Genomic DNA, 23,073 nt, shown 5'->3' with positions numbered 1-23,073 from the left:
AACGACGACAACGACGACGACGACGACGACGACGATGATGCTTGAGGCGACGGGCGTACGCGGCGTACGTGTATGAGGCGAAGGCGGTCGTTCGTCGGGCTCGTCGGACAACAAGTAAAAGGTCGAAGGAGTGGCGGCTGGCTCGAGACCGGGAGGATAGGTGAGCGAGTGTTGTAGCAATGCAGGCCGGCTGATGATGCTAATGCTGTTGTCTGTTCTCAGGCGAGGAGCGAGCGAGCGGCGAGCGACGGGTGGCACCAAGAACAGCGGATGGACGAGACAGGACGAGACGACGGGAGGAGCTGGAGACCTGGCGGGACCGGGTTCCTGCTGGCCGGGGTTTCGTTTTCAAGGAAAAGGAACCTAACGAGCGAGACCCCTGGCGGGCGGGCGGGCGGGCGGGCGATGGTTTGCAACGGCTCTCCTGCTAGGGGCGTTTGTGCTGTTGCTTGTGTTGGTGGTGGTGCTTGCTGGCGTCGCTCGTGGATGGGATGGGCTGGGCTGGTGGGAGCGGCGCGCATCAAACTGGGAAGCTGCGTGCGCGTGGTTTTATCCATGCGCGCGGTCTGGATCCCATGGGGCCACGAAGCGAGATGCCTCTCTGGCCCTTTGAGATAAAGTACCTGCTCTTTCCTCGTTTCCCTCGCACCGCACCGCACCGCACCGCCTGCACGCCTGGACTGGGTCCCAGCGTCTCCAGCTCCCGTCTTCAGGCTCCATCGCTGGCTTCCCGGCCCTCACTGGCCCAAAGGCGGCGCCTGCCCTGCCCTGCCCCTCGGGGTGCTTAAGTTCATGCTAATTCCCCTCGCATTCGCGGTGTCGCTCCAGTAGCTCAGCTCCAGTGTCTGATGGACGACACGGGACGGCACAGGATAGGACAGGGAAGGTGCGAGTGGGCGGGCAAAGTGGACAGCAAAGTGGGCGGGCAGGAGGCGAGCGTGGGCGAGCGCAACGGCCACGCAGTCGCCAGGAAAGAGCAGATCAGACCAGCCAGCCAGCCAGCCAGCCAGCCAGCCAGCCAGCAAGCGGGTGCTAGGTGCGACTGGGCCAAGGCGACACGCGTACACCAGTCGACGGTGCGTGCGCCGCGACTCGACCCTCCTGGCTCCACGATTCAGGGGCTTGACCGAGGCGGGCGGCCAACAAACGAAATCCCGTCGGGTTCCTGGAACAGAAAATCTCCTTTGCGCACCCGCAGGTCAAGCCACACACTCACACACACGCACACCACCCACCACCAGACGGGCGGGCGGGCATCCCAGCATGCGCCAACAAACGAACCACTGTGGGGTCGCATCCGCCGCTGTCAAAGGGGGCGACAGACAGATCAACGATACGGGCGCCTCATGCGGACGCTGGAAACCCACAGTATGCCCGCTTTGAGGACGCCACGCGCTCGCAATGGCACGCAAGGTACGAAGTACGTCGAATGGATGCGCGTTGCGCGGCGGGCGGGCGCAGTCGCTCGACGCTTGGCGCGCAGAAAAAACAGGGCATGGACGTCGATGCAGCAAGAGGCGCCGCGGGACGGGGTGCGAAGGAGCGGGCTGATGCTGGAAAAGGGCACAGCGCGCTGCGTGCGTGCGTGCCACCCGCGAACGGGATGAGATGGCGGGATGCTCTTTTGCAATTGAAATGAAAGCTGCCTTGCCTGCGCCGAGAGAGGTCTGGCCAGCAACGCCTGGAACCTCGCGTGGCGGCCCGTCCAACGGCTACATATCCATCTGCAGCCGAAACCATCGAACAGACCGCGCGGCGGGGGGCCCACGGGACCCTGCATCTGCGCTTCCCCAGAATGGCCCAATTAATGGCGCAAAATGTCATTCTGGATTTGCGCGTTGCACTGGCGAGTCGTGCGGCCAGCCATGCCAACGCCAATCCTGGGATGGCTAGGCCCCCATGGCCCCCCAGGCACGCGGCCCTTTTTTCGCTCAGCCACGATTCTGGAAAATCAGCGGATCCGCCCACTCGCACCTCGCAGCGTCCCTTCCCTCCTTGCACATTAGCATCTTGTCCCGCAGGCCTCGTCGACCCAATCAATCAGCCACCTGGTCAGCGGCGGCGGGCGGCCTCTGTGCGTGTCTCTCCTTTCCGTCCCTTGTCCGACTGCCGGGGCGGTGTCTGTGGGAGAGTGGCAGATGATGCCGTCAGAATCAATGCGTACCGCGACGGAGACGTGCAAGACATCAGCTGTCGTGCGCGGGCATGGGCATGGCTGTCGCGGGGGCGAGCAATCCCCTCACGTCTGCAAGGCACCAACAAAAACGACCAGTTTCGTCAACCTTTTCGTCTGCAGCGCCAAGAGCGCACACGTGCGGCGTGGATGGCGGGCGGCGCCCTGGCCCGCAAATGAAGACTCTCGTGTCCCGTAAACAGGGAAGTGCGCAGGAATGACTTGATGCGGCGTCGCGCATCGTGCAGTCCAGACCCCCACACAGACAGATGGCTCGACCACGGGCAGGCAGCGTTTTGCCACTCTCCTCGGTGAATTGGACGATTGCTTGACAGGGCACGATTGCGCGCGGTTGACTCCGGGGAACAGGAGATGCACGGCATCATGGCCAGATCCTTCCAACCCCTCCCTGCTCATGTGCCCGCCCCGGCCTCGGGCCCGTGTCCCAATTCAAGCCACCGCCCCTTGATGGCTGTGCTGGAGCACCTACCTCTACCGGTATACGGAGTACGTACCACGGCCGGAGAGAGCCGCCCCTTTCGGCGTCTCCGCTCGATAAGGTACTCACCTTGTCGCCCCACGAATTCTGGGCGCGCTGGGCTGAGGGTTGGGTCGCGGCCACCGTCAACAGACAGCGGGCAAGTTTACTCAAAGCGTTGATGCTTGACACTCGCGTCGTCGGCACGAAACACGAAACACGCAGGCGCGGCAATCGTTGCAGGTGGCCAAGATACGAGGCCCACCTCATCATCATCATTGTGTTCGTTCATGTGCTGCGCTGCGCTACAGGTTCAACTTGACAGAATACACCCCGCGCTCGATGCTGTTCACCACGACGTGGCCGCTCTTGAAATAGGGATAGACGGACCAGGCCCCGTTAAACGTCACCTCGCCGCCCTTGTCGTCGTCCTCGGGCCGCACGTCGAAAAAGGCAATCTCCTTGAACTGGGCGCCCGTGTCGTCCTCGGCAATGGACGTGACGTTGACCACGCGCAGGCCGGAGCCGTAGTTGCTCTGGTACGAGATGCCGTCGATGACGTACTGGTTGTGGTCGATGGACTTGACGGGGCTCTTGTACACGCCGGTGAAGACGGGGTTGCGCAGGTCCGACGCGTCGACAATGTAGGTGGCCGTGTGGCCGTCGGCGGCTGGGCCCGAGCCCTTTTCCTCGTCGAGCTCGTCGTCGAGCAGCAGGTAGCGCATGTCCTTGGTCGCCAGCCACCCCTGGTGCGTGTAGGTCGCGCCGTTGTACGTGGTGCGCGACAGCTGCACCGGCTGCGCGCGCCGCGTCACGTCCACCACGGTCAGGCTGTCCTCATTATAGCAGTAGCAGATCTCGCGGCCCTGAAAGTCCCTCTGCGGGCCGCGGTAGACGACGCACTGCGCGTCGTGGACGTAGCCGTCCTGCGCCACGCACCCGTTGTCCTGCGGCCGCCGCGGGTTCGACACGTCAATCATCCACAGCCCGCCCCGGCACTTTTCGTTGCGCGCCGTCCCCACGGCGAAGATGGTGTCCGTCTCCTCGTTGGCCACGATGTTGTGGCTGCTGCCGAACCCGCTGAAGTGCGCCGCCAGGTCGCTGCGCGTGCTGTAGCTCGGCGGGTTCTTGGGGTCCGCCTTGAGCAGCTTGCTGAGGTCGAAGATTTGCAGCCCGTGGTCCGGCGCCTCGGACCCGATGTAGGCGTGGTTCTTGATCACCTTGATGTCGCGCCACGTCGACGCCTCCGTCTGCGTCGGCAGGCGGCCCACGTACTGCAGGCTCCCGTCCTTGAGCACCTCGACAAACGCCGTCCCGTCGGCCTGGCCCACGATGGCGAACTCGCGGCCGTTGGGGGCGGTCCAGCCTGAATATCACGGTCAGCGTGTCTCCCCTACCCCCGACGCCCTTACCGCACAAGACAGAAAGCGCTCACCCCAGATGTCGTTGCCGCGGCGCGAACGGCTCTGCAGGTCCTGGTGACGCAGGAAGCCCTTGAGGTCGACCTTGTTGCACGAGTACTCGCCCGCCTTGCCGCCGGCGCACGACGTGGCGCCCTGCAGCGTGTACTTGTCCTTGGCAAAGACGCCCGCCTGCTCGTCCTTGGCGAGCTGGTCGAGCTTCTTCTGCTTGAGCACCTCCATCGAGACGGCGTTGGGGGCGTTGTACGCCTTGAGCTCGGCCGGCCCGAAGGCGGCCTTGGCCCGGGGCGCCTTGACGCCACCGTCGCCTCCGGGCCGGGCCATGGCGGCGCCGGCCAACGCCGTAACGAGCAGCGATGCAACGGGGGCCTTCATCTTGTCTCGCGGGCGTGAGGAGAGGTTTGTCTGGATGGATGGTGGTGCAACGTCTGCCACCTCGTGAGCTCACTCGGCGTCTATCCCGCCATGGCCTCCTCTTTATACCCGTCGGCGACAAGCCAGAGCCAGCCAGGCCTTGGCAGACGGCGCCGTGTTGACAAAAGGACACCAGTCGGCGCACCTGGACAGGCCATGAAGCAGAGTCGCTTGCATGCTTTGGGTAGGTCGATAAGCATCGTGGAGAGCGCCGGCACGTCCGCAAGGTCGCATCCCAGCCGGGGCGGTGCACAAGAGGCCTGGGCGAGCGATCCCGGTGTTGGCTAGGAAGGGCATGATCGGCGTGTCTGTTTGCTCGAGTCCAGGCATGGCGAGGGCTCTCGCAGGGTGACATTCGACGGCTGCTTCCCACACTACGTCACGGAGGACACAGTCCGATGCCTCGGCGGCCGTCGTGATGCCGTGCGAGTCTAGCTTGCCGAAAGGCTCGGTGACAAGAAACACTGCGATGAGTTCATGGCGAAAGCGCCGTGACGATGACGGCTCGCAAGCGGAAAGCGAGTTCGTCGGCGCCGCCGGGCACTGAGGATACTACTTCGCCAGGGACTGAATCCAGCCGTCTGGTACAAAGCACCGTCCGTCCCCGACGCGGCGCAGCATCGCGATAGAGCGTGGGCCAAAGACGCGGTGCCAACCCCAACGGCGCCCCGGTCTGACGTGCTCCGTCGTCGTCTGCACATCACCGCGGAGTCAGTGACCGGACCGTTGCAAACATTGGTACGTGCGTAGTCGTGGAGGACTTACTGCGTATCGTGCCAGTCCGCAATGTCTTGACGCCTTCCTCTTCCCGCTAGGCGTCCCCGCACTGGGCGGGACTTGCGAGGAGCCACCCGGCAACCTTAAGAGTAAGCTTGCAAATCAGAGACAAGGGAGAGGAAGGGAGAGAGGACGCTCGGACAAGCGTCCGGCACAGACTGGACTACCAAGACTACCTAGGTAGGTAGGTAGGTCGTGCGGCTCACGCTCCCTGTCTAGAGTCAGACGAGCCTATCGAGGTCAATCGCAGATTGAGCCCCGGCACTCAGTCCCACACACGCTGGGGTTCCCCGCCCGGGGGGGGGGGCCGGGGTCATCCATCCACGAACGGCCCCAAACACGGCAACACGGGGAAACGTGAGTGCGGCTTTTGTGCGTAGCCTTTCTAGCGCGGCACGACATTCTTGGCACGATGGTCAAGCTTACCGCAATGCCACCGTCTGGAGCAGCAATTGAGAAAAGTTGGCCGGCCGGCCGGCCGCGCAGTGCGCTTGGATGGATGAGGCTGTGGCCTCGAGCAGCCCGTCGGGGGAACTTTTTGAACGCGGGTACGTGTCCCGACGTCGGAAATGATGGCGAGGGGGGGACCGAAATTCGGTGCCCGTGACCAGATGCTGCGGCTTGCGGCCGGCAATGAAACGCCATGTGCCGTGTCGTGCCCATGCCGGGTGCCGCCGCACGAGTCGTGTTGTCGTGAAGGTATGATTCTGCTTATCAGCGAGGCTTGCAACGGTCCCAAACCGAGTCGCGTTTTCGTCGAGCTGCAGGCGATGCTGTGCTCGACTGTGCTTGAGGACGCAGTGTGTTGTCTTTGTGCGTGTCAATGTCGAGGGCGCACAACCTCGGCAGGGGTATGAGCGCGATGCGACACGGGTCCGGGAAAGGCAATGGCGTCAACACTTGAGCTGTGTGGTGCTTTGCCAGGTTATCGCTGGTGTGGTCGCGACCGCGGCCCTTACACATTCAGCGTCCGTCTACATCAACACCGCCAGCTGCCATGTGTCACCACAGTCAGGATCGGCCAGCTATTGCAGATCAGCAGATCACTACCTGTCATTGGCACATCACGTCATGAGCCGCGGCGACTCAAATCAAGACTCATCCGCCAGTTCGCTACAAACGTCGCACTCAGTACACATACACAAAATTGGGGTTCTCCTTGTCGGTAATGTCCCGAAAGGCCGTCGCGTTGAGCTCGTCGGCCAGCAGCTCGCCGCGCTCGCGCATCTCCTCGCGCCGGCGCTCCTTGAGGCGGTTCTCGCGGATAAAGGCGAGGCGAAAGACGAAGAAGAGGGCCAGCTCGACGCAGTTGGCCACGAGCAGCGACCCGATGCCCAGCTTGTACGACGGGGCCTGGTCGGCCTTGTAGAAAAAGGGCCCCGCGATGTTGCCGATGCAGGCGCCGAACCAAATCATGCCCGAGACGATCATCTTCTTGGACTGGCCGCCCGTGTTGGACGTGATGAGCGAGAGGGAGATGACGAAGGAGGCCTGGTACGATCCGGTGAGGTAGCTGGTGAAGTTAGCCGCGGTCCTGACAATGATGCACCAGACGACGTGCCAGTACGCGAGGGTGGCGCGGCAAGCGGCGGTGAGGGGCAGTGGGAATCACATACAAGCAGATGAGCCGCCCGACGTACGCATCGGCCGGGGCGAGCAGGAAGCCCAGCGCGCCGGCAATGGTCGGCAGCATAAACATGGCGCACACCAGGGTCCTGCAGTTGCTGGGCATGAACGCGTTGGCCACGGCGCCGAGGCCGATCCAGATGACGACGAGGACGCCCTGCGGGATGCCCAGCAGGGCCGTCTCGAAGGTGTCGAAGCCGAGCCCCTTGATGACGAGGGTGGAGAAGTTGGAGATGCCGCCGTTGGGGATGTTGGCGACGAAGCCCAGCAGCGTAAACAGCCACGTCTTGTAGTCGAGGTAGGCCTCGCGGATCTGGCCCCAGTCGATGCGGCGCTGCTCGATGCCCGTCTGGTTGCGCCGCATGCGCGCAATCATGAGCAGCCGGTCGTCGCGCGAGAAGCCCCAGATGGTGCGCGGCGAGTTGGGCAGGAAGAGGCAGAGCACGATGCCCCAGAAGGCGCAGACGGCGCCGACGACGATGAACTCGTAGCGCCACGAGGCGAGGCTGCCCTTGATGTGCCCGATGGCGTATCCTGGGGGTGCGTCAGTGCCTTTCTTTCATTCTCGGTGGTGTAGCGACGCTGCCTGTCTGCATCGCGACCCAGCATCCGCACATCGCACATCAAAGAGTACGGCATAGTGCTATTCGTGATAATCAAAAGGCCACCCACCGAGCAGGCCGCCGCCCGCGACGCCGATGCCGTTCCACGCATACCACGCCGAGATGCGCGACGGCTGCTCCTCGCGCGTGTAGTACATGGAGGTGATGAGCATAAACGCCGGGTCGGCAATGGCCTCGAAGGCGCCCGACAGCACGCGCAGGGCCAGCAGGCCGGCGAAGCTGCCCACGGCGGCCTGGCACATGAGCAGGGCGCCCCACATGAAGATGTTGACGGCCAGGTAGTAGGCGGGCGGGCTGCGCTGCATGAGCAGGTTGGACGGGATGGCCCAGACGAGCCAGCCAAAGTAAAAGGCGCTCGAGAGCCACGAGTACTGCTCGCCCTGCAGGCCCAGGCTGTCCTTGAGGCCGAAGATGGCCGCGTACGAGAGCGTCGTCTTGTCGACGTACTGGAGGCGTGTCGTGTCAGTCGACGGGCATGCTGGCGGCACGACGATGCGAGGTCAACCAAGGGCGAGACGGAAACGCACGTAGAAAAAGTAGCAAATGCCCAGCAGTGGCAGGATGCGGCAGTCGAGCCGGCGCACCAGGCGCTTCTCCTCGGCCCGGTCGATGGCCTCGTCGCTGGGATACTTGGCCAGCGCCTCGGCGTACAGCTCCGGGTCGGGGTGCCGGATGGCGTCGACCATGGCCCCCTTGACATGCCCGTCCACCTCGACATGCTCGGCGTCGGCGTCGGCGTCGGCGTCGGCGTCGAACCCCTTGGCGGGGCCAGGCTCTGGCGGGCCTGCCATGGTGGATCGCCGAGTGCTGGAGATCTAGTGGGAGACGGTCGGAAGCTGTGCTTTATTCGAATTCCCTGTACCGCTCGGGGAGACTATCGAGTGTACTGAGACGGGGCGCAAGGGAGACGAGGGAGAATCATAGGCCACACGGCGTAAACAGCCGGCCTGGATCAACACTCGTCACTTAAGTAAATGGATGGCCGCCCTCCGGGCCGGTTTGACAGGTGGTCGGCGGACAGAAGACCGGTGGGGAAGTCTGCTTCCCCGCGATCTGCGCCTCGGGTCTGGGGTACGAAGCAGGGCGCCGATGTCGTCGCATCAACGTATTGTGTCACCAGCTGGCCGAGGGCGTCAGTGGAGGGCGCGCTCGCGACCCAGCCTCCCCCGGCGGGACACGCCCCAAGTGGTGGAAATTCGCCCGTCGGCCCTCGATCCGGCTGGCTTCGCGCCAAATCGCCGTGGGGGGAGGCCATCCATCATCTTCGTGTTTGGGTTCGGGTTGGCGGTCATGGCCGTCGCGTGGCGGCGTGGGCTGGCAATGCCGGGATATGTCCATCAGCCACGGCGGAGGGACGAATGCGGGGGTCGCGCCGTGGCAGATTCGGGTAATGAAAGCAAATGCCGTCGGGGGACTCGCGTCGCGTATTACGGGGGGTGCCTGGCCTTTATTGCGTGGCAGTGGAAAAGCTACGGGCCGCAGCCAAACGACCCTCGGTCGACGACCGCAGAAGTAGTACAAAGTACAGTATACGAAGGATTCATACAAGTGCCCTGTGTCATCTACCCTAGCCCCTCTCAAATGTCACGTCTGGGAACCGCGGGCTCGGCCCCTCGAGCAGGCCCTCGTCCTCGCCCAGAAGCGTAAAGGCGACAAAGTCGAGCAGGTACCCCTTGAGCACCTCCATGACGCGCGCGCCCGTCGCCTTGCCGAGAAAGGGCAGCAGCGCCTCGTTGTTCCGCAGCCCGGCAATGTCGCCCACGAGCGACATGTCCCAGAAGCTGTTGTGCACCGTGTCGCGCACGTTGAGCAGCTTGGAGAAGACGCGCGGGTGCTGCGCGTCCATGGCCTTGAAGAAGCCGGTCCAGCCCGGCGTCATGGTGGCGTTGTGGCCCTCGGCGCCGACGACGAGGATGGCGCGCGGCACGCCCGTCGCCGTGACGGGCCCCCAGAACTCGCCGTCGATGTTGACGCCGCTCGCCAGGCGCGGCTCCCGCACGAGGGCGTGGGCGGCGGTCGCGCCCCCAAACGAGTGGCCGAGGTACGTCGTCTTGCGGATGCCGAGCCGGTCCAGGACAAAGGCCAGGTCCCGCGTGCGCGCGTCGAGGCCCTTGACGAGGTTGGCCGTGTCGTTGAAGTCGCGGCCCACGCGCCCGCCAAAGACGATGTCGCCGTTGGGGAACTGCACCACGTCCGTCTCGTACGGGTGGTCCATGACGATGACCTCGTAGCCCCTGCTGGCGAGGTGCTGCGCCGTCGCCGAGTAGAAGAGGCGCGTCGTGTTGACGCCCGACCCGAGGAGGATCCTGGGGAACCTGTTGCTGCTGCTGCCGCTGCCGCCGCCGCTGCCGGCGCCACCCTTGTCGCACTTGTCGCAGCACAGCTCGAGCTCGAGCGTGGAGAGTATGTTCTTGGGCCAGCCCACGCCGCCGAGGTAGGCGTTGATGATTTCGTCCTCGATGGCCGCCACGGCCGCCGGCATGTAGGGCACGCGGCACGTCTTGCGGCAGCGGGGCGCGGGCGTGAAGCGCGAGATCATGATGCGCCGCGCGTGCGTCGAGTTCCACGGATCGACGCGGCTCTTGTCGACGAGCTCCGACGACTCCCACCGGACCTTGTATCCGTCGGGCGGGACGAAGACGGTGGCCGCCACGGCCGCCGCCGGGAGCAGCGAGGCCGCGATAAGACGATTGGCCTTCATGACGGGCAGCCGAGCGTGACAACAGTCGGTATGTCCGCTTCATCCCCCAGGACGGACAGCGGCCCGCCCTTTTTAACCATGATTCAAGCTTAAATGCCCCTCGTCGGGGTCCCGGAGAGATGTACGGTTGCTGGTCTGATGCTCGGGGGATAAGCAGGCGTCAGACCTTCCGGATCGGGCCAGCGCCGACGTCAAGAGTTCCTCCTGCTTGACGGGTCGTTGAAGACGTTGCTGCAACTCTGCGGAGCTGCTGGTCTTTGTTCTGTCTTGGCGGCTTATGAGTGACGGACGCCGATCAGGGTTCGCTGGGTGCGCTACCCGCTCGGGGGACCTCGACTCTCAACTCGGAGTACTCACCCCGCCGATTGAGCTGCGGCTGGCGACGACGCGACGACGATGTTCATCAATTTGGTAGCGAGACAGCAAGACGGGTCTTGGCATGTCGCCTGTCCCTTGGGTCATTGGCCATCCCGGCGCCTCCAAGGAGGTCGTGCGGCCACGCCAACGCAGGCACGGGTCGGGGTTGCAGTCGTCCGTGCTCGTCCGGACACGTGGAGTCGTCGCCAATCGAGTGACCATGTCTGCATGTTACTGTGGGCGAGGCTTGCACGAAAACGGCGTCATTCTCCCAGCAGCCTCGGAGGCCCGGCAGAGTGGACGGGGGGGACGAGGTGGTGGCAGCAACAAAGGCATTGACGCAGCGATCCGTGTTAGCTAAGCACCCTCCACAGGCTTGATGCTGCCGTCGCATTCGGGCCCTCTGCCGACATCTTTGCGCCGGCAGTACCAGGCGTGCACGGCGTGTAATGGGGCTCCGCCGTCGCCAGCGCAGTGCAGCCCTCCACTGGCGGGTGCTGCGAGGAGGCGGCGGGACGGACCCTGAGTGCCCTGAGCTCCAGAGCCCAGGCGCCCCAAGCTCCCCCGCGGAATTTCCAACGTGCCCGTGCTGCAGCCGCCCGTGCCCAGACGCTGGAGGCCCGACGGACGACGGCGGGGGCCCCCAGAGCTTCCCCACGGCTCCCGCCCCGAGGGCCTCTCCCCCGCCATCTCGAGCGGCCGCGCATGACGACGGCGATGCCACCAGGTCCTGGACGCGGTCGGCAGCCGATGTGCCGTGGCTCTGGAGCTCGACGCGACGGGGCGCACCCGCAAGCGCGGCACGGATCCTCCACGAAACTTATAACGACGCTCGCCGACCAACGAGCTGTGGACAACGAGCCGGCGTCTGCCTCTTCTGGTTGATCCGACTAGTGCGTCAGGTTGCTCCTCCATCGTGCCCGCACCTCGCTCCGTCGAGTCCGCCGTGTCCTATTCAGGTATATCTCACATCAAGACCATAGCCCGCTCGACCGTCCAGACGACACCGACACCGACACCGACACCGACGCCCCCGCCACCGACGACAACGTCGCGACCTTGGCCGCAATGGCTTCCTCCAACACCGCCCACGAGGCCCTCCAGCCCATCCACCCGTCCATGGCCGGCAAGCTGGACCCCGTCTTCGAGAAGCTCTACAACGACAACGTCGCCAACACGCCGCTCAAGCCCATCGACCTCGCGTTCCTCCGGTCCAAGTACTCGGTGCTGTACAGCTACGGCACGGGCCCGGCGCCCGAGGTCGGCCGCGTCTACGACGACCGCATCGAGACGGCCGACGGCGTGACCCTCGACGTGCGCGTCTACGAGCCCGCCTCGCCGGGGCCCTGGCCCGTCCACCTCGACTTCCACGGCGGCGGCTGGGGCCTCGGCGACCTCGACACCGAGGCGCACATCTGCCGGCACATCTGCGCCAAGGCCAACGTGGTGGTCATCGACGTGGCCTACCGCCTCGTGCCCGAGGTGCCGTTCCCCGCGGGCATCACCGACAGCTTCGCCGCGCTGCGCCACGTCCACGAGCACGGCGCGGCCCGCTTCAACGTCCGCCCGGACAGCATCTCGCTCGGCGGCGTGTCGGCGGGCGGCTGCATCGCCCTGGCCCTCGCGCACCTGGCGCGCGACCACCGGCCCGCGCCCATCCCGCTGCGGCTCGTCGCCGTCGGCACGCCCGTCGTCGACGACCTCGCCCAGTACGCCTCGGCCGCCGACTCGCCGTTCCCCTCGATGCAGGAGAACGAGTTCGCCCCGACGCTCAACTGGGGCCGCCTCGCCTGGTTCGACAAGCTCAAGTGGTCGTCGCTGCCCGCCGACCCGGCCGAGCGCGAGGCCTGGCGCGCCAACGAGGTCGGCTGGTTCGCCAACCTGCTGCGCGCGCCGCGCTTCGACGGGCTCGCCCGCACCGTCATCTACACGGCCGGCGCGGACCCCCTGCGCGACGAGGGCGAGCGCTACGCCCAGCTGCTCGTCGCCGCCGGCGTCGAGGTCGCCCTGCGCCGCTTCCCCGGCGTGCCGCACCCCTTTATGCACATGGACAAGGACCTGTGGCAGGCGCGCGAGTTTATCGACAAGACGGCCCGCGAGATTCGGCTGGCGCATTGGGAGTAGGGACACGACCGGCTGGTTGGGGGGGGCGGGGGGAGGAGGGGGAGGAGGAGGAAGAGGACAGGCGCAAGACCTGTACTGTACATGTTCAAGCGGGTTCGCCTGCGAATGAACACTGCGAATGAAACAACGCGTCACAAAGACCTCTGATCCCGTCACCCGCGTTCCATGTCGTGTCCTCTCCGCCGCTGCCACGACTGGTGGCCGCGCCCAGGTGGGAGCCGAACGCGACCCTGACGATGACACGCAGCCCGAAAGCGAGGCTCATATCCGACGACGTTGGACGAACCACAGACAGACATGCCACACGTAACATGGCGAGTATCAAGTTATTCATATCCAAGACACGGGTGTCTGATTCACCTCAGCCCTTGCCTCCCGTCCGAGGGAGCACGGGCTCAACCTCGCGCTCCAGACGGTGCCAGCGGTCATCGAGTCCATGCCGCCCCGACAAGGCGATGCTCACGTCACCTCTCGTCACCCGCGATCCCTGACAATGTCCGCGAGCCCCGCCGACCCACGTTTCCGGTTTACTACCCTTGTTGCCATGCCATGCCATGCCATGCCATGCCATGCCTGCCGTGGCTTTGCTCCGGCGGCCGCCCCCAGCTGGCAAGGCCCGCGAGCGATCAGCCAGACGCGCCTCTTGCCGTCTCACAGCGAGACACAGGTAATACGGCACGCCTCCGGCTTGCACACGCGCGCCCGTGGCGGGCAGATAGACGGGCAGACAAGCCACTGGATCCTTCAGTGCCCGACCGGCGCCGCCAGCAGATCTCGCGCGGGGTTTTCCTTCATCCTGGGTCGGTGTGTGTGAGTGTCTTTGACGCCACCAGGGCCCAGCAATGACGCCTCGTCTTGCCGTTGTCGACGAACAAACAGCTTCTGTTGCCGCTGCAGATGCATCCTCCCCCCCCCCTGCACCATGTGGAGCAGCGCGGCCAGGTGGTGGTGGATGCTCGTCGACCCGCCTACACGGCCAACCACATGGCCGGCCGTGTCTCTGCCGGGTGGTGCCCGCCCTCCATCATGCCTCTTGAGCGCAGACGAGCGCTGGACGACGGCATGGACGGATGGCATGATGAGGGGAGCTTGTCGGGCGTGGTTCCAGGGGTCGAACCACGCAAGGGGGCGGGCGGCCGGTTGCTTTTTGCTGCCCCCCAGATGCGGCAAGCAAACGCCATCATCCAAGGCGGGCGCCGCGCGCTCCAGTCGACTGCCGCCATCTTTCGTTCGGGCTCGCCGTGATACCGGGTGATGTTGCCTCCATGCATGCATGCGTGTGGATGGCCCGGCCCACGCAACATCAAGGGCGATGGATGGTGAGTTAGTAATCGTGCTGCTTGGTGCTTCATGCGAGCGCCCAGCACGGCACGCACCCACGCCTGGCTGGGCTGGATAATATTATTAGCGTTTGTGTGTGTGTGTGTGTGTGCCTCTGCGACGTGTTGGCAGATTGGTATTAGGTGAGGTGCCTCTTTCGGGCTGGCGCGCGTGGTCGGACAAGGGACGGCGCAGGCAAGGACAAGGATGCGCAGGTGGCACGAGGAATTGGCGGACTGGCGACCAGCCCCCATCATGCGCAGCCGGCCACGGGCGGAACACGCAAGACGCAGGCACGTTCGCTTCGATCTTGAACGCTGCGCGCTGCAAAGGGGCGAGCCCGGTCCCCGTCCGTCATGCCGTCCAGGCCGCCGCGAGCCCTCTCGTTGGGCCGATGACGGTGCGACCTCGCGTGGTTCCCGCCGCGGCGTGCCAGCCGAATCGTGAGGCACCGATCGTCGACAGATGCGTCCCACGTGTGGTATTTGGCTTCGAGCCATTTGCGTCTGTACGAGTCGAGCGCTCACGTCTCAATTTCTCCATCGGGGCAGGGCAGTACAAGGGGGGTAGTGGTCGGCGCGCACGGACGGACGCCTTGTGTGGCGGCGGGCTGCCGATGCTTGTGGTCTGTCGTTTGCTGCAGCCACTTGTTGTTGGCGTGTGCCGTTCATCGACGACAGGAAAGAAACGGAGCCACTTTTTTTCTTCTTCTTCTTTAATCTCTTATGCCGAGCAGCGACGCCATGACGTCTCTCGCAGCAGTGCTCGACGTGGACGCGGACAGCCAGCCCCCGGCCCGTGGCTGCGGCACCGCCAAACTGGCAGAGTGAAGCCCGGGCTCGACGGCCCTGCGCCGGGGCGTGGTCTCGACAGCCCGACCGGGTCTCTCGTCCGTCTCTGGAACTGTCGCGACACTACGTAGCGAGGGATCGCGATGATGGAGGGCGTGGGATCTCGTGGCATGGCAGCGGCAGTTGGCGCCTGCGTTTGGCATCCATTGCTCGAGACGAACACGCACACTGGACAAGGTTCCTCCCGTGCGGTGCGGTGCGGTGTGGTGTGGTGGTGAGCTTGTTCGTCAAGGGTTCCGTGCCATGCGTTGTCCAGGCAGGGCAGGGCAGGGCAGCCATCCATGCATCCATCCATCCGGGAGGGATCAGGCCTCCCGCCCGCTGGCCAGGGGCCAATCTCTGCTCTGGCTCGCACCACCACCTGGGCACAGGCGGCCACCCTACCAAGAATAGACGCCGGGTCGACGAACGGACATCCGCAGCTGCCCAGGTGAGTGGGTGCGTCTGTGTGTCCGTTACCTGCAGCCTTCCCCGAGGCACGAGTCGTCGACACGGAGCAATCCATGCCCCGCGGCGTGACCCTGCGACAAGAATCCCGTCCCACGCAGGGAGGCGCGACAGCACGCTGCCGTGGGCGCCACGGTGCTACCTGGGCGCGCGCGCAAGGCAAGGTTGCTGCCCCGTAGGAGATACTGATGGGCAGGGCCACTGCTGCGCTCGCACCAGATTGCCGTCGTGCGAGCGTACGTGCGTGCTGGGCCGTTTAGCCGCCGGCGTGCAGAGACGTGACGCTTCAAGGTTTCGTGCCATCCATCGACCCAAGCTTGCCTGGCTGGGCTGTCCACTGCCCTCATGCGGACGTGGAGAGGCCAAGCCGCATGCCAAGGTACGGGTACATTGGAGGGAGGGGCCCCATTGCACCCACCTCCCGAGTCCACTGGTGAGATGCAGCGAGTGGGCAGTCCCGATCGCTCCAGTAGGCGGGGGGCTGAGCTCCTGTCGCCTCGGGCGCGGCAGTCAGTGCGGCGGCGGTGTCTTGCTGCTGGGCACGCATCCGACAGTGCCTCATGGACGACTGCGGAGCGGGATACAGTACTACTTAGGTACTAACGTAAGATAGGTACGAAGTACGTGTGCGCGCCCAGACTGGAGGACCGGCCGAGCTCGAGCACCCGACGAACCTCGACTCTTGGCTGCGCAGGTGCCCAGCCAGATAGACCAGCATCCCAGGCCATGGCCCGGCGACGCCCTCCCCAACCCCCAGCGATCCGCGATCCCTCCCTCCCTCCAGCCACGACATGGATGCCCGCCATCCTGTTCCGATACCTGGAGCCTCGAGGGGGGTCGGGAAGGGGTGGGCGCGCCACCGTCGACCAATCGCCGCCCGCCACTGGCCGCGCCTGCATGTACCGCTACCGGGATCTCGACGCCCCGCCCTCCCCTGGGCTGCACTCCCCCGGGCCAAGAGCCCCCCCCTCTCTCCCTTTTCTCCAGCTGCGCTGTCGGGTGCGTGCTGTTTGGCGGGCTGTCCTTCGCCGAAGATTCCTAGCCGACAGGTGATGCCTTGCCTAGCAAGCGTTCCACGGTTCCCCGAAAGGCCCCCAAAACCACCGGGACCGCCGTCCACTCTCACTCCCGCCGCCGGTTCGTTTGTGCCATCGAGCGTCGTCCATTGTCGGAGGCAGGCGCGCAGCGTTACCACGACACAACACCAACACCAAGACGACACGACACGACGACACCATTTAGTCAGCGTCTTCGCCCTCGAGCCACCGAGCACGCCGCACCCTACCCAGCAGTCGGCTTTGCGTCCTCGATCGCCGACGGCAGCGGCAGCGGCGCCGCACGTCCCCCCCCGCCGCGGCGACCGGACCGACGCACATCAGAGGTGCGTGTCGACGACCAACAGACCCGACCAACACGCTCGGCGCCGCCACCCGTCGTCGTCCGAGACGAGCCACCACCGACGGGCAGGGTCGAGATTCCCTCGATCTGCAAGGACCACGTACGGCAACTACGTGCAGGCCCGTATCTGCTACGTGCACGAGCTCATCGCCAGCACCGCGCTGCCCCAGCAGACAGACCGCCCGCCCTTAACACGCACGCACGCACGCACGCACGCACGCACCACGAGAACCAGCCAAGCCAGCCCGGCAGCACCGCCAAATGGGCTCCGACAGCCGCCCCGTCTGCCATCGCTGCGCCCAGATCAAGCAGGCCTGCGATGGCAGCTTGCCCTGCGCCCGCTGCGTCCGCCTGAGCCTGCCGTGCCGCCCGCGCAACTCGGTCGGCGCCGGCGGCGACGGCCTCGAGCCGCACGACGCCGACGTGCCCAAGGCGCGCATCCGCCGCGTCCAGACAGGATGCCTCATGTGCAAGCGCCGCAAGAAGAAGTGCGACGAGATCAAGCCGCGCTGCGGGGACTGCCGTCGCTTATGCCTGGATTGCGCGTGGCCGCCCGAGCGGCACAGTAGAAGCAAGGTCGCCGCCGCCGCCGCCGCCGCCGCCGTTGCCGCCCCGTCGAAATCGACATCGTCGTCGTCGTCCTCGGCAAGCTCGACGACGGCGGCCGCCGCGTCCCAGCACAACGGCATCGATGCGGCGATCCCGCCCTCTGCGGCCGCCGACGGCCCCTTGATGGAGATGCCGATCCGAAACAGCCCCAGCCCCGTCTCTACGCCTGCGAGCGGGCGGCACGGGAGCTACGACAGCAGCAGTCACGGCAGCAGCCACGGCAGCCACGCGAGCAGCCACGGCAGCAGCCATCCCAGCCAAGGGAGCTTCAGCCAGCCGGAGCAGACGCCGCCCGGCATGGCCATCTCGGCGGCGGCGGCGGCAGCAGCAGCAGCAGCCATGCCGATGCCCGTTGCGACGACGGCGGCCGGCATGATCAACGGCCTGGCGCTCGACATGAGCCCCCCCGGCGGCGGCGGCAAGGTCTCGTGGGACGTGGGCAACTCGTCGCCGCACGGCTGGATCGAGGCCTTTACGCCCGTCAGCAACGGCAGCCCGGCCGAGGAGTCGTTTGACTCGACGCCCATGTCGTCGCTGTCCGTGTACGTGCCGCAGCTCCTGCCGCAGCTGAGCGCGCCCCAGGACAAGGCCCTGCTCAACCACTACTCGACGATTGTGTCGTCGATACTGTCGCGGCGGGCGTCGAGCACCAACCCGTACAACAACTACCTGCTGCCCATGGCGCAGAGCAACGACCTCGTGCTGCACTGCATCCTCGCGCTGTCGGCGAACCACTGGCGCAAGCTGCAGCCCGGCATGGGCGACCGCGGCCTCCTCCACAAGAGCAAGGCCACGCAGGCGCTCGCCCGCCTGCTGCCCGACGTGGACCGCACCAGCGCCGACATCGCGCTGGTGAGCAGCCTACTGCTGTGCATGACGGAGCTCTTCGACGGCACCAGCGAGGGCTGGAAGCTGCACCTCAAGGGCGCCAAGCGCCTGCTCATGACGCTGCGCGAGCAGCAGGGCGACATGATGACGGGCCACTACAAGTTCCTGCTGCGGCTGGCCCGCTTCCTCGACTCGGCCGCCACCACGTCCACCTGCCGCCCGCCCCTCATCGGCGAGGAGGAGGCCGAGGCGGCCGCCCTCGACCGCATGACGGCCATGCCCGACGAGGAGGACTCGGCCGTCTACGGCATCCCCAAGGAGCTGTTCCACCTCGTCGACCGCGTCAACACCCTGGCCGACCTGCGGAGCACGCGCGTCGACCGCGCCTCCGAGGCCGCCTTCCGCGAGCGCGCCAAGGAGATCGAGGGCCGCATCAACCACTGGTCCTACGAGTACGGCGGCATGTCGCGCGCCGTGTGGTCGCTGACGCCCGCCAACGACGACGTCCTCCACGCCACCATGGCCTTTGAGTACGCCATCCGCCTGCGCCTGCACCAGATCGTCGAGGGCTACGACCTCGGCGACCCCAAGGTCGGCCAGTTCGTCGACGGCATCCTCGAGTGCGTCCAGAAGATCCGCTACGGCAGCCCGCTCGAGACGTGCCTGCTCTACCCGCTCGTCATGGCCGGCGGCTCATGCTGGAAGCTCGAGCACCGCGTCGTCATCCAGGACCGCCTGCTCGTCATGGAGCGCACGTGCGGCTTCGGCTACATCTACAACGCGAGGGACCTGGTCGAGCGCGTCTGGACCAAGCGCGACCAGGTCGAGGGCACGGGCGCCATTGTCAACTGGGCGCGCATCCGCTACTATGAGATGAACGGCCTCGTGGTATTCTGAACACGGTGGTACCTGAAGACAAACGTGGTGTGGTATCTTGCAATGCTCACTTCGAGCCGCCAACCGTCCGTGCTACCCCTCCAGCTTCCTCGCGAGTTCCGCGACGTGCGCGTGCATGTCGTAGCCGCACACCTCCTCAATGGTCAGCTTGCCCGGCCGGTCGTTGGCGCTGCTCCAGCCGATGCGCTCCGTCAGGTCCGTCCGCGCGCGCCTGCTGCTCTCCTGCAGGCGGGTCGCGCGCGGCTTGCGCTCCTCCTCGTACAGGCGCAGCCTCTGCGCCACCGACAGGGCCGCGTACCGCGGCGAGAAGAGGATGCCCAGGGCGCCGGCGTCCTCGATGGCCATGCACGCGCCCTGGGACTGGTCGGGCATCATGGGGTGCGCGGCGTCGCCCAGCAGGCAGCACCGGCCCTTGACCCAGTACGGGTACGGGTCGTGGTTGTACAGCCGCCACATCTTGATGTCCTCGGCGTTGCGGAAGAGCGTCTTGAGGCGCTCGTCGAGCCCCGGGAACGTGCTGGCGAGGGTCTCGCCCGTGGTCGAAATGCTCCACCCGTCCTCGCGGATGTCGTTTTTGTCCGCCGGGTAGAAGCAGTAGCAGCTGACGACGTCGTGGTCCGAGCAGGCGCTCATGACGATCTTGTCGATGCCGTCGCCGCCCCAAAACTCGATGGCGCTGCGCTCGCAAAACTCCTGCAGGCCCAGCTCGCGCAGCTTGTCGGCGCTGATGATGCACCGGTAGCAGCACGACGTGGAGCGCGAGACGTTGGGCACGACGCCGAGCCGCTCGCGCATCTGGCTGCGGATGCCGTCGGCGCAGACGACGACGTCGTGCGTCGCCTCGGCGCCGTTTTCAAACGAGATGCGGCCCTCGGCGGGGTCCAGGCCGGTGGCCTTGTGCCAGACCTTGAGGGTGGCGGGGACGCCGCCGCCCTCGTCCGACGTGGCGACGCGCTTGAGGTGCTGGTGGAGGTCGATGCGGTGGAAGTTGTTGTAGTCGGTGCCGAAGCGCTCGCGGTAGTCGCCCAGGGGGTAGACGCCGAAGACGTCGCCGGTGGACCACTCGTGGCGGATGAGGTCGCGCAGGACGACGGGCCTGGCCTTGGCGACGTCGACGCCCCATTCCTCGAGGAAGCGGGAGCCGTTGGAGGCGCACGACAGCGAGGCGCCGACCTCGCCGCCAAAGTCGTAGCGCTCGTAGATGGTGACGCGGTGGCCGGCGCGGCGGAGGGCGATGGCGGCGGAGAGGCCGCCCAGGCCAGAGCCGACGACGGCCATGTCCAGGGGGGCCTGGGGGTCGACGATGCCAGGCATGGTGCGGTGTGTTGTGGTATGGGGGTATATCTTTGTCTCTGTCTCCTTGTTGCAGCGATCGAGCGCGGGTTCTCTCTTCTTATGCGTCTTGGGGGGCATTGGGCGGAACGGGTCAAAAGAAGAGACTTTTATTTCATCTCGACGTCGGATCGTTTGATGCCTGCGGTGCTGCGTGCCTGCGTGCCTGGCTGTGATGCGCTACTCCCGTCTGCTGCGATGCGATGCGATGCGATGGCTCCGCCGAGAGCGTCGGCGGCGGATCCCAGGACCAACAGCCGACGCCGTCGACTGACTGTAAGCGGCGGCAGGAAGGGCAGTGGCGGAGGACCAGCCCGCTAACACGGAGGAGGCGTAGGTATGCGCCCACGGCTCGTTGGGGGGTGATGCCGTTGGTCCTATGCCTATGCCTTGCCTTTTCGCGCGGGGTTGCGAGGCGCCCGGGATTCTCCAAGTCGATGGGGGTGCTGGCGTTTCGGGGGTAAGGGGACTAGATTCCTGATCGTGCGGGGGGGAGACTGTCGTGGAGGAACTTAGATATGGGGAGCGCGCGCTTCGTCGCTTAGGAAAAGGACCGCGGAGGGGGGGTAGGAGAGGAGGCGCGGGGCCAAGATATGGCACGTATACTGTAGTGCGGTGTAAGCCGGCCGGATGATGGGATGGCTGGGCTGGGCGGGTAATAAGCTCACGGGATGGGATGGGATGGGGGTGGTGCCAGGTGGAGGAGGGGCAGATAGATGGGCTGCGAGTTTGAAGTGGAGGCGGCGAGGGGGACGGGACGAAGAGAGGGAAAAGGCACATGGCAGCGCTGCACGTTGATGATGTACGTACTGAATATGCTTCGTACTAACGTATAGATAGGGTTCAGGTTTCCAGCATCGGAGCGGTACGGCGTGTCAGAGCGAGTATGACGACAGCTGGCCGCCCGCGGGGTCACTCAGCCCTGGAAGCAGCACTGTCGCATGTTGATCGCTCACCATGCAGGTGGGTGGTGGTGGTTGCGAACCGTCCGGCTGGGATCCGCGGCGCGCGGCGGCGGCTGTCGGGAACCGAACCGGGTTGCTGGACGCCCAACAAGCGAGTGCCGTGATTTGCGACGGCGACATTATCACCGCCGACCGACGACGATTCGGATGGATGGGACGGCAAGACATACGCACGCACGCATGCATGTTGCACGACGAGGGGCACATTGGGAAGCGAATGAATGCAGTTTGGGCGTAAAGTGTCACGGCCGCCCGTCAAGGTTCGCTCCAGGGCGATTCCAGCGTGGTGAGGGCAGGGAGCCCGACGTCCTCTGCCCTGCTCTGCTTGAGCTGGTGGTGCTGCACCCTCTGGAACGAACGATGCGTGAGGACGGGAGGCCTGGAGATGCGCGGGCGGGACGCTGGAGTGCTGCGCCGGGCTGACTTACACGGCGGGCGGCGCACAGTGAATTCAGTGCACCGCCTGCCGTCGATCCAGGCCCCCGAAACGCGGGGACGGCTGGCTGCGCGTGTCAAACAAACCAACCCACATCAACACGGGCAGCCGCTCGATCGCGGAGAAGCAGGCTGCCACGCGGCGTGGCCGCCACGAGGAGCCCGTCCGACTGCTGCTGCCCCGAATACTGCACCTATCTGCCGTCCGCGGGCTGCATCCGATTCCATTCTTCCATTCGCGACGGCCCCCCGGCCCGCGCGGATCGTGGAGTCGTCGCTGAGCTTCGTGCGATGGCCTGGTTGGGGACAGGCGCGCATGGGGAGTCGACAAGCAAAGACAGCGACGAATACCATCCGGGCGGTCTATCCGGGCGATGCGTGCTTGCGTGCCTCGCGTCTCGAGATGGCGCAGCGTGACGGTGGCGCCGGCGCGGACCGAGAGGGCTCCACGGCAGAAGCGTTGGACGGCGTTGCGACGCGCCCCCTATCGTTGGCCCGGCGGCGACACCCTCCCTTGACACCTCCGCAGCGGCGAGTGTCTTGTCTGGTGCACCAGACGAACCCTGGCTCCAGTGCCGTCGAGCTCAAGCTCAAGCTCCAGCTTCCCCCAGATATCGGCGCGGAGGCTCCGCCCGCGGACCGTTTCCCCAGATACGTCGGTACGTCCACCCCGGGCACGATACGGGGGACTTCCCTGGACATGGATGCCGGTTGTGCGGCAGAGGCAGCTGCGGCGCCAGAGAGACAATAACCGTGCGGTCCGTCGAGCGTGAGTGCTCGTGCTGTGCGACGCTCATACGGGGTGATGAATGTTGGGGGGAAGCGTCACGTACCGGGTGGCTAAATCGACTAGCAGGCAGGCTTGTCATCGCCGCTCGCAAACCAGACGCCTCTTTTTGCCGATGACTGAGGCAGTACGGCGCAACGGTGAGGCGCTAGCCGTCGTCGGGACTACAACTCCTGAGACTGCTGGCTCTTGGCTGCGGTTGGCAGGGAACCTGGCGACGACACATATATCTGTCGTTGGGAGCCAGACGACGCTCTGAGTGCATATGCGCAACAGCAACGGCATCCTGGCAGCCGCTTCGGAGACCTTGTAGCATCTTCTCAGGGCGGGCGCCCCTCGACTATTTGTACCTTGGCACCACGCGTCCATTTGTCTGCCCGGCCTTCCTCCACCTCGATAGATGAAGACGACGCTCTGTCGTTGAGCGCGTCACCCTGAGAACTTGAGACGTTTGCGCCGGCGCAGACGCTCCGGCCAAGTAGCCAGCGTGCCCAAACCCGGCCTCGAGGA

The 23,073-nt window shown here is 65.6% G+C and overlaps 8 protein-coding genes across 8 annotated transcripts; 3 read left to right on the top strand and 5 right to left on the bottom strand.

Moving 5' to 3' along the window:
- Positions 1-2,910: 2,910 nt before the first annotated feature.
- On the bottom strand, positions 2,911-5,731 carry JDV02_003937 (uncharacterized protein). The gene is made up of 4 exons (XM_047985109.1): positions 5,690-5,731; positions 5,252-5,474; positions 4,087-5,179; positions 2,911-4,017 (listed from the first exon to the last, which is right to left on the bottom strand). Exons 3-4 carry the CDS (start codon positions 4,445-4,447, stop codon positions 2,957-2,959), a joined length of 1,422 nt encoding a protein of 473 aa, XP_047841086.1. The 5' UTR covers positions 4,448-5,179; positions 5,252-5,474; positions 5,690-5,731; the 3' UTR covers positions 2,911-2,956.
- Positions 5,732-6,391: 660 nt separating this feature from the next.
- Positions 6,392-8,303, bottom strand: JDV02_003936 (uncharacterized protein; the record flags this gene model as incomplete). The annotated part of the gene is made up of 4 exons (XM_047985108.1): positions 6,392-6,776; positions 6,880-7,423; positions 7,562-7,958; positions 8,040-8,303. 4 exons carry the CDS (start codon positions 8,301-8,303, stop codon positions 6,392-6,394), a joined length of 1,590 nt encoding a protein of 529 aa, XP_047841085.1.
- A 776-nt stretch (positions 8,304-9,079) lies between these two features.
- Positions 9,080-10,213, bottom strand: JDV02_003935 (uncharacterized protein; the record flags this gene model as incomplete). The annotated part of the gene is made up of 1 exon (XM_047985107.1): positions 9,080-10,213. One exon carries the CDS (start codon positions 10,211-10,213, stop codon positions 9,080-9,082), a length of 1,134 nt encoding a protein of 377 aa, XP_047841084.1.
- A 932-nt stretch (positions 10,214-11,145) lies between these two features.
- Positions 11,146-12,716, top strand: JDV02_003934 (uncharacterized protein). The gene is made up of 2 exons (XM_047985106.1): positions 11,146-11,463; positions 11,554-12,716. Exon 2 carries the CDS (start codon positions 11,639-11,641, stop codon positions 12,692-12,694), a length of 1,056 nt encoding a protein of 351 aa, XP_047841083.1. The 5' UTR covers positions 11,146-11,463; positions 11,554-11,638; the 3' UTR covers positions 12,695-12,716.
- A 722-nt stretch (positions 12,717-13,438) lies between these two features.
- Positions 13,439-13,969, bottom strand: JDV02_003933 (uncharacterized protein; the record flags this gene model as incomplete). The annotated part of the gene is made up of 1 exon (XM_047985105.1): positions 13,439-13,969. The coding sequence occupies one exon, from the start codon at positions 13,967-13,969 to the stop codon at positions 13,439-13,441; it is 531 nt and encodes a 176-aa protein (XP_047841082.1).
- A 2,361-nt stretch (positions 13,970-16,330) lies between these two features.
- JDV02_003932 (uncharacterized protein) lies at positions 16,331-20,820 on the top strand. The gene has a single exon (XM_047985104.1). The coding sequence runs from the start codon at positions 16,972-16,974 to the stop codon at positions 19,042-19,044; it is 2,073 nt and encodes a 690-aa protein (XP_047841081.1). The 5' UTR covers positions 16,331-16,971; the 3' UTR covers positions 19,045-20,820.
- Positions 19,117-21,111, bottom strand: JDV02_003931 (Salicylate 1-monooxygenase; the record flags this gene model as incomplete). The annotated part of the gene is made up of 1 exon (XM_047985103.1): positions 19,117-21,111. The coding sequence occupies exon 1, from the start codon at positions 20,455-20,457 to the stop codon at positions 19,117-19,119; it is 1,341 nt and encodes a 446-aa protein (XP_047841080.1). The 5' UTR covers positions 20,458-21,111.
- A 1,068-nt stretch (positions 21,112-22,179) lies between these two features.
- On the top strand, positions 22,180-22,527 carry JDV02_003930 (uncharacterized protein; the record flags this gene model as incomplete). Its single annotated transcript, XM_047985102.1, has 1 exon — positions 22,180-22,527. The coding sequence occupies one exon, from the start codon at positions 22,180-22,182 to the stop codon at positions 22,525-22,527; it is 348 nt and encodes a 115-aa protein (XP_047841079.1).
- Between the last annotated feature and the right edge of the window lie 546 nt (positions 22,528-23,073).

Source organism: Purpureocillium takamizusanense, chromosome 3 (genome assembly GCF_022605165.1).
Source record: "Purpureocillium takamizusanense chromosome 3, complete sequence".
Lineage (NCBI taxonomy): Eukaryota > Fungi > Ascomycota > Sordariomycetes > Hypocreales > Ophiocordycipitaceae > Purpureocillium > Purpureocillium takamizusanense.
Note: the sequence above shows the minus strand (reverse complement) of the source record. Positions and strands in the feature narration are given on the sequence as shown.